The 9966-nt window shown below is 45.3% G+C and overlaps 2 protein-coding genes across 2 annotated transcripts; one reads left to right on the top strand and one right to left on the bottom strand.

Annotated features, from left to right (window-relative positions):
* Window positions 1–392: 392 nt before the first annotated feature.
* Iqcf2 (IQ motif containing F2) lies at window positions 393–2434 on the top strand. The gene is made up of 3 exons (XM_027414244.1): window positions 393–398; window positions 890–919; window positions 2054–2434. The coding sequence occupies exons 1-3, from the start codon at window positions 393–395 to the stop codon at window positions 2432–2434; spliced, it is 417 nt and encodes a 138-aa protein (XP_027270045.1).
* A 3593-nt stretch (window positions 2435–6027) lies between these two features.
* LOC100766585 (IQ domain-containing protein F5) lies at window positions 6028–8304 on the bottom strand. Its single transcript, XM_027414243.1, has 2 exons — window positions 8301–8304; window positions 6028–6470 (listed from the first exon to the last, which is right to left on the bottom strand). The coding sequence occupies exons 1-2, from the start codon at window positions 8302–8304 to the stop codon at window positions 6028–6030; spliced, it is 447 nt and encodes a 148-aa protein (XP_027270044.1).
* Window positions 8305–9966: the final 1662 nt, after the last annotated feature.

Here is a 9966-nt window from a genome sequence, read left to right as displayed (position 1 = left end):
CTGAAAGTGGTTGGTTACTCCCACAGTATTTGTGCCACTATTGCAACAATGCATATATCTTGTCAGATCCATTGTTCTGCTAGCCAGAGATACTTGTACGTCCATGTTCATCAATATTCCATTCACATTAGCTGGGAAATAGTCAGCCTAGACACCCACCAACTGATGATGGATAATGAAAATGGTGATATATACATGGAACTGAATTTTATTCAGCTGTAAAAAAAAAAGATGAACTTATTAGACTTATGGGTAAATGGGTGGGACTCAAAAGGTATTCTACCAAGTAAAGTAACCCAGGCTCAGAAAGACAAATGCTTGTTCTCTTTCATATGCAGATCCTAGCTTTGAACTTTCAGATTTGTGGGTGTACACACACACACACACTTGGAATGCCGGTAGAGGCAAGGAAGCTAGAAAGGGGCCACTGGGAGAAAGGACTTGAGAAAGGAGGAGCAAAAGAACATAAGTGATAGGAAAGTAAAGTGAGGAGAGACTCTGGGGCAGACTCCTGAACCCTGTATCACAAAGCCACTGTGAATCTGGCTTCTCCTCTCTCAGGTCACTCATATCAGACCTTGGGAAGCAGAGAAATCAGGATAAATGAACCATGTAGACGCAGGCTGGTTATGGTGCTTAAGTTTTGTGTCAGAAACACGAGGCGATCTAGCAGATCTAGCATGAGTCAGGGCATGGGTGGGTATCATGCTGACCTTCACAGGCCTAGGGGAAGGAGGGGGTACTAAGGCAGGGGGTGGCTCTGAACAGAACCATCCAAAGAATTGTTTTACTCATGTATGTATGTGTATTTCTCACTTAATTTTGGTGACAGTCCAAGAGCAGTTTAATTGCATCTGTAATTGAAAGTGAAAATGAAATTATTCAAAAGAAGAAGAAGAAATGGAAGGTAAGAGAACAAGTGAGCAGAATTACACACAGTTCAGAGAACTCTAAATCATTTGTATCCATGTTCTGGGGTGTGGGATTCCGCCTCATGTGCATGCCAGTCTAAAATAACCAAGGGTCAAGTCAATATTTGCTTATTCCCCTCTGTGTCCTCCTCCTCAGTCTGGACTCTTGGATCTGAGTCTGACTGCGACATAGTGACTGGAAAGAGGGAAACCCAGCAGAAACTGCATGGGGTTAGAAGTCAAGAACATGAGTACTCTGGATTAAGCAGAATGGTCTAAATACAGGAAGGTTAGTTGTAGAGCATGCAAGAGGTGCTCCAAACCACACCACAAAATAAAAATAGGTGATTATTGCAGAGAGCAATCAGATGGTGTGTTTTGGGGCATGAGTCAGCCAAGAAAAACCAGGCAAAGCATTAGGAGAGCAAATCTTCCCAAATCAGTCAAACTTAATGATGTGGTTGTGACTATAGCAAAGCTCCTCTTACCCTCAGTACACAGGGACTCTGGTATTCTCTTGACTTAGGCAGCAGTGAGGTAAGCAAGAGAAGGATGTTGTTAGCCAAGGATGGAGGTACACCCCCTGTCATCCCAGCCCTTGGGAGATGGAGGCAGGAGGAACAGAAATTTAAGGTCATCCTGCACTATATAAGGAGTTCAAGGCCAGCCTAGAATACATGGAATGAAAAAGAGAGGAACAGCTGGGTGGTGGTGGTGCTGGCCTTTAATGCCAGCACTCAGGAGTCAGAGGCAGGTAGATCTCTGCTTGCCTGGTCTACAGAGCGAGTTCCAGGACAGCCAAGGCTGTCTGCCTCGAAAAGAAACCCAGTCTCGAAGGGAAAAAAGAAAGAAAGAAAGAAAGAAAGAAAGAAAGAAAGAAAGAAAGAAAGAAAGAGAAAAGAAAGAAAGAAAGGAAAAAGAAAAAGAGAGGAACTGTGACGCCCAAAATGAGGTGGTGTCCACAGTGGCAGGGAAAGGTCCCTACCAGATCTTCTGGCTCCTGATCAGAGTTCTGCTAGACCCCAGAACTCTCCTAGGGAGAGCCAGTATTAAGAGACAGCCCAGAGCCCTTCCAAGAAGACCCTGAAGGTTGGTAGCAGGCAGGTCCTTGAGTAATCTCTCTTATCTCTGTCTAGAAAAAGTTAAAAAAAAAAAACACTAAAGCAGCCATTAAGATCCAGGCCTGGTGGCGTGGCACCCTGGTGCGCAGGACTCTGCTCCACGCAGCCCTCAGGGCCTGGATCCTGCAGTGCTGGTGGCGGCTGATGCTCGGGAGGATCCTGGAGAAGAAGCGGAGGCAAGCGCTGATTGACTACTCACACACAGAGAGAGCGGTGGTCAAGCTCCAGTCCCTGATTCGGATGTGGCGCGTCCAGTGGCGGTACTGCCAGGTCCTCAGTGCGATCTACGTCATCCAGGCCCACTGGAAATACCACAACTGCCAGTCTTGCGCCTACCTGCGGGGTCACTGTGTGATCACTACCACCCACCTGCAGTTCCACATCGAGATCATTGACCACTGAGGGCTGACTAGAAGGACGCTGTCTTCCGTCCCCAGTAAAGGTCTAAATGGTTGGTGTATGTTTATGGAAGCCTTGAGACTTGGGCCTCGCTGAGTCCTGTTGTCTCTCACAGAGAACAGTGAGGTTTTCCTGTGTTTGCATATTGGAATGGTAATGGTCACAGGCCACTCAGTCATCAAAACATCAGCTAGGTCCCAACCTGACCCAACCAGAAGTCCAGTTCCCATTCCCAGGCCCCCTCCTTGCTCCCCCATCACTGATCTGAAGACTTCATCCCATGAAAACTCTTGACATGCCCTGACTGACTCTGGGGTCTGGAGTCAGGGTTGGCTGGGATCTAGAGTGCCTCTGTTTCCTGAGAAGCATTTAAAGAAAATGCCAGTGTCTGAATGCAGCCATCACAGTGTGGCCCCAAATGAAGATAGGAGGGTGGCCTTAGTGCTGGCTGGGGCTAGGGCTGGCCATGTCAAGGGGCAAGGAGATGACCCTGAGAACAAGTGGAAAAGGACACTCACAGGGCTGGAGCGATGGCTCGGAGGGTTAAGCTGTTTTTCCAGAGGACCTGGGTTCAATTCCCAGCACTCACATGGCAGCTCACAACTGTCTGTAACTCCAGTTTCAGGGGACCCAATACCTTCACCCAGACATACATGCAGACAAAACACAAATGTGCATGAAAGAAAAATAAATAAATCATTTTTAAAAAGACACTCCCAGCCCCTCAATTCCCTCACCCAAACTCCTCTCCCAGAGGGCTGTGCATCAAGCAAGGTCCTCTCTAACATCGCTCCTTCCCCAACTCCCAAACAACCCTCCCAAGCTCCTCAATTCTCCCATGGCCATACTAAAATAGCACTATTTTGTAGAACCTTCTTTAGTTGCACTTTCTGGTATGGAAAACCCCCTGGAAATATACCTAGTGAAATTGAGGAAATGGGTTTTTAACTCTTTTAATTTAAATGTAACTCTTCACACTATGGATAGTGAGGTTCTAGACACCATCATCCCCTGTGATGGACGGCTGCTCAAACTGCTTTCTCCGAGGCCCCGGCTCTGGTTACTTCCTCCTTTCCTTCAGGCACAGCTTCTCAATAACCGACAGTGTCTCTTTCTGTGCTAAGATCTTTGGTCTCTAGATTCTGATAGTCTTTCAGGTCTTCACTCCTGCCGTGCCTAACTTTCTTTACCAGTTCAGATTTTCTGCCTTATTATGACCAATTCTCTGCACCGTTTGGCTTCTTCTCTTCCTCCCTCCATCCATTTTCCTCCCCATCCCTCCTCCTCCTCCCTCCCTACCTCAACACCTGTGGGATGAGCCCACCTGCCTTTCTGCTCCCTTACCTACAGTACAGTTACATTGGAGCAAGACTGTCTGTGCTCAACTCTGTGTCTTGACTGAATATTCCCTGGATTTTCTCTCATGTTTGCATTTCCATTTTATGGGCTGAATAACCCAAAATCTCTCCTCTTCAAATACTCAATTATACCAAGCCAGTTTTGCTCCTCAAACCTACCAAGAGTGCTGGAGAGATGGCTCAGTGGTTAAGAGCACCGGCTGATCTTCCAGAGGATCTGGGTTTGATTCCTTGATAACTTAGACTTCTAGGCTCCATATATGGGCTCAGGCAGCTAGAGAAGACAGAAGTGTAGTCTGAGGAGTTGGCTTGTGATCAGGACAAAGACCTTTAATTTCACTAGAGAGAAAGCAGTGAGTGTAGGGTACAGCTGGGATGGAGAACAAGGTGACAGGAAATTGGGGATCTAATCTGTTCCCTTTTCTTAGATCAAGTGAAGGGGAGAAGCAAAATTGAGTATTTGAAGAGGAGATTGGCAGGCTTTGGGGGGGTGTTGAAGAGGGATGAGTATGTGGCTCTGGATAAATTTGAACTTGCAATCCTCTAGCCTCTGCCTTCTGAGTGACGATCTCTTTTATTTACTTTCTCCATAATTTGTTTGTTTGTTTTTGTTTTTCTAGACTGCACACAGTATGTAGCCTTTCAGGTTGCTGTCTTTCCTTGAGTAATATGCATGTAAGTTCCTCCATGAGTTATCATGGCTTACTCACTGTAACACCACTTGAGGGACATACCAAGTTTATTCAACCCCTCCTATGCTGAAGGACATTTTGGATGCTTGCAAATTCGGGCAGTTGTGAATAAAGCTTCCGAAATCATGCATGCTCAGGGTTTTATAGGGATGTAAGTTTTCCATTCCTTTGTGAGGCCTGAGTTCAAGGCCAGCTACACACTGAGACAAGTCTCAAAAAGCAACCAAACCCACAACTAGCTGTACACCTGTGATCCTAGCACTGGAGAGATGGAGATGGGAAGAGGATCAGAAGTGAGTTTAAGGGTAGCCTGTGGGCATGTGTGTGAGCATGCTCATATTCATGCAAACACCACACACACCACACAGAGTATACCCCCCACACACACACACACACATGCATGCACACACTACATACACACATATGCACACATGAATATGCCACACACATACATTACAGACATTCATACACAAATACACATGCATATACCACACATGCATGCATACATCACATACACATATATATACATACATGTGTATACCACACGCACATGCATACATCACACAATACATAGGGTTTTTTCTTTTTGTTCTCCCCCCACACAACTTTTTTTAAAGAAAGAAAAAAGCTATTTATCCATCCATGTCCACAGCCACATTGTTCAAATAGCCAAGAGGCAGTGTGGCACACATCAGTCAACAAATGAACACTGGCAGTACATGTATTTGGGGGGCTGTTATTCAACCTTTAAAAGGGAAACTTGACACATGCTACAACATGAACTTGGAGGAAGTACAATAAGCCAGTAGCTACAACATAGGTTTTGTATGAGTTCTCTGAGTTCTCCAGGATGGGGGTAGAGAGGTGTCACTCATATAAAATGTTGAATTCATAGAGACAAATAAGTTGTCCGGGGCTGGAGGGAGGAACAAAAGATTCCTATTTATTGTTTTGTTTTTGTTGTTTTTGGTTTTTCAAGGACAGGATTTGTAGCTTTCTAGACCAGGCTGGCCTTGAACTCAGAGATTCACATGCCTCTGCCTCCCAAGTGCTGGTATTAAAGGCGTGTGCCACCACCACCTGGCTTTAACAATCCTATTTAATGGGTAGAAATTTTCAGCTTTGCAAGATGAAAATGCTATGGAGATGGATGGTGACAATTGAATAATATAAGTACCTTTCAATCTAGTTTAAAATAGTTTGTGTCAAATATTTACCATGATTTCTAAAATAAGTCTTAAAATTTTATAGCAAACACAAAGCCCCAAAATAAAGGCCTCTATGTCGCGTTATCAAGGGAGACCATTTATATGTTCTCCCTGGAACTGAGACATCTGGAAACCCTGAAATCCTAACGCCCCTGCCCATGGCAGACATTACTAATCCATCCCAGATCTGTATCCTCCAGCACTGAGGCTCCTTCTCAGTAGTGCCCCTCGGAGCTGATATGCCGAGCACCTGGTATCTGCCATGTTGTCTCTAGTCCTGTTGACCTGGAAGTCTTTCTGATAAAAAAGAGCTGAGGACGCGGGTGTAGCAGACCTGATCACTCTTTTATTGGTAGGGTTATGCATTGCTGCACCTTGCAAGCCTGTGAGCCCAGGGAAATTTCAAGTTGAATATTCAGATGATTTTCTTTGATTTCATAGTCGCCCTGGATAAAGCCACGAGTGTGACAACTATGCCAACGCCAATAAACCTGGATGATGCGGACAGCATTTAGCAAACGACAGTATCGTTGGCGGATGCGCCACATTCGGAACCAGGACTGCAGTGTGACCGTTGCCCATGTTTTTTGAGCATAAAGCTGCAGAGCCGCCTGACGTCTCTTCTCCCGCACCTTCAACAGTATCTTTCTCCACCAGGACTGAATGATCCACGCATTGAGGGCGGCACTCAGCAGCGAGCGTCGCAGTAGTGTGCCGCGCCACCATGCTTGAATGAGCACAGCTGCAGATGTTTGTGTCATGGCAGTATTCTCTTCTGGGCCTTGCAAGAGAGAAAAGACAGCTTAAGATGCTTGGAAGCTCAGGGTGTGCCAGACAGGAATCCTGATCCTCCATTAAGGAGGTGCAGGACCCGCGGGGCCATAGCTGCACGCAGGTGACCAGCTAGGTGGCCTACCTCTGTTTGGTACATGCTGGTTAATTGGCATGAATACATCAACCTGACCTGTGAATGTCTGGGCATGTGCCTATCGGCAAACAGGGCACATCTCCCCAGTTTTCCATGAGTTGTCTAGTTGGTCAGTCTAGAGCAAGAATTCATGATTTAGAAGTAAAAAAAAAAAAATTAATATTCTCTTGATCAGTTAAGAGCATTGGCAACTCTTCCAGAGGGCCTGAGTTCAAATCCCAGTAACCATGTGGTAGCTCACAGCCATCTAGAGTGGAATCTGATGTTCCCCTCTTCTGGCATGCATGTGTACATGCAGAGAGAGCACCATACACATAAAATAAATAAATGTTAAAAAAATATATATTCATTTAGGCAGGACCACCTCCCTGGGATCCAGAACCTTCTGTTCAACAACCTACCAGAGAACTGTCACCCACCCAATCAACAGCTTAAACTTCAGTTAGCATGTACATCATTGCAAACACACACACCTGCACATACACAGCACATAACATGTTTAGAATATGCTTCTTCATTTTCTTTAATGGTAATTCTTTTTATAAAGACTTATTTATGTGTATGAGTGCTCTATCTGCATGTCTGCCTGCACACCAGATCCCATTATAGATGGTTTTCAGCCAACATGTAGTTGCTGGGGAATCAAACTCAGGACCTCTGGAAGAACAGCCAGTTCTCTTAACCACTGAGTCATCTTTCCAGCCCAATTATTCTTTTTTTGAGGCTGCCTCTCATTCTATAGCCCAAGGTGATCTGGAACTCACTATGTAGCCCCAGGCTGGCCTCAAATTCATAGTAATTCATCTGCTTCAGCTTTCCAGGTACTTGGATTATATTCCTGTCTTGTGATAATTTAAAACTCTTTCTGATTTGGGAGGAAAATAAGGGAGAAGGTCAAAATGTTTTCCCTGGTGCCAAGTCAACAAGACCCCCCTTCTGGCCTTTTGTTGTTGTTGTTGTTCATTTGTTTGTTTGGGACAGGGTCTCACTATGTAGCTCTGGCTGTTCAGTAACAAACTACCCTTGAATTCACAGAGATCCTCCTGCCTCTGCCTCCCTGAGTGCTAGGATTAAAACTGTGAGCCACCACACCCTGCTATTTCTGGCCCTTTTTTACAATACTGGACATGGAGGAGGAATCCCCTCCTATGGTAACTAGGAGGAGACCTTACCCTACCCTAACAAATGTATCCAACCTTTAGACATTGTGAATGATGTTACCACCTACAAAGTTCACGTGAAACACACACACACACACACACACACACACACACACACACACACACACCTGAATTACAAAACAAAATCAATCACACACGTAAATTTTGTAACAGTTTGAGGAAGTTTCCAGTTTTATATTGGGCCACATGCCTAGCTCTCCTCATCTGCATACTGCCTGTAGGCTGTGGGTTGGTCACTCCTGGATAGATCAATCTCTTTTTGGGGGGAGGAGGGGTCAAGACAGGGTTTCTCTGTGGCTTTGGAGGCTGTCCTGGAACTAACTCTTGTAGACCAGGCTGGTCTCGAACTCGAAGGGATCCACATGCCTCTGCCTCCCGAGTGCTGGGACTAAAGGTGTGCACCACCACTGCCCAGCTAGATCAATCTCTTATAAAGCATTCAATGCCCTGATGTAGGCATGCATGATTGAACCCCCCAAAGATCTATATTCTACTAAATTACCCATGGTTAGGGGCTAGATGTTCCCATCACCCTTCAGTCTGCACTCCTCTAGCTCTGATCCAGCAGAGTAAATAGAGAAGAATGATGTCACAAGGGTACCTATGACACAAGCTCCAGGATGGCTTCCAACAGCCAATGTTCTCAGCACCTGTGTGATGAGTCATTGGCTAGGCATTGGGATCCACTACACACACAAACACACTCACACACACACATATATCCATCACACACACACTCTCACACACACACACACACACACACACACACACACTCTCACATACACACTCACACACATCCATCTCACACACACATCCATCACACACTCACACACATACACATCACACACACTCACACACATACACATCACACACACTCACATCCATTGCACACACACACACACACACACACACACACACACACATACATAAACACACACACACACACACACACACACACACACACACACACACACTCATCCATATAACCCATATCTTTATACCACTCAAATCTACTTGCTTCCCACAGTAAGTTTTCACTCCTTCAAAAGCTTCTTCGGGGGTCTGGAGAGATGGCTCAATAGTTAAGGGCACTGGCTGCTCTCCCAGAGAACCAAGGTTCAATTCCCAGCACCCACATGACAGCTTTACAACTGTCTGTAACTCCAGTTCCCAGGGATCCAACACCTCACACAAACATACCCATAGGCAAAACTCCAATATGCATAAAATAAAATAAATTATTGTTTTGAAAAGCTTCTTTGGGGCTGGAGAGATGGCCCAGCAGTTAAGAGTCCGGGCTGCCTTTCCAGGGAACCTGGGTTCAATCTCCAATACCCACATGGTGGCTCACAACCGTGTGTAACTCCAGTTTCAGAGGGCCCAATGCCCTCTTCTGGCTTCCATGAGCACTACACATATGTGATGCGCTGACATACGTGCAGGCAAATACTCATATGCACAAAATAAGAATAAATTTTAAAGATCTATAATTTTTTAGTGGGTACCAAGATGGGTGGGTAGTTTCTTTAGGCTTCACAATATATCAATGTGGAAGTTAGTATTGTCAACTTAACAGAATCTAGAGTCACCTGGGAGATGGGTCCTACCCCTATTGCATTGCCATGATGGACTGTGCCTCGAACTAGGAGCCACAGTAATCTCTTTCCTCCTTAAGTGGATTTCATCAGAGTATTTTATCACAGTCACAAAAAGATAAGGGGCTGGAGAGATGGCTCAGTGTTAAGAGAACTGGCTGCTCTTCCAGAGGGCCTGGGTTCAGTTCCCAGCGCCCCCATATGGTCACACGCAACCATCTGTAACTCCAGTTTATGGGAGCAGCACCATCTTCTGGCCTCCTAAGGCACTGCATGCTAGCGTATAACACACATGCAGGAAAACCACCCATATATACAAAGCAATAAAGAAAGTTAAAGATACATCAGTGTTAAGCAAACCACCATCCTCCTGACTCACAGAAGAGCAGTTTTCACAAAGGTTGGAAATGTTCAATGCATATCTTATCATAGCGGACTTTTTCAAACACTAAAATGTGAAAATGAGATTGCAAAGAAAATGAATTTCCAACTCGCTCATCTGCTCACCAAACAAGGAAAGCTCTTACTGGGAGTGAGTTTAATTAAATCACCTTGATTGCAGCAGCTGAAGAA

This window comes from Cricetulus griseus, chromosome 4, assembly GCF_003668045.3.
Source record: "Cricetulus griseus strain 17A/GY chromosome 4, alternate assembly CriGri-PICRH-1.0, whole genome shotgun sequence".
Lineage (NCBI taxonomy): Eukaryota > Metazoa > Chordata > Mammalia > Rodentia > Cricetidae > Cricetulus > Cricetulus griseus.
Note: the sequence above shows the minus strand (reverse complement) of the source record. Positions and strands in the feature narration are given on the sequence as shown.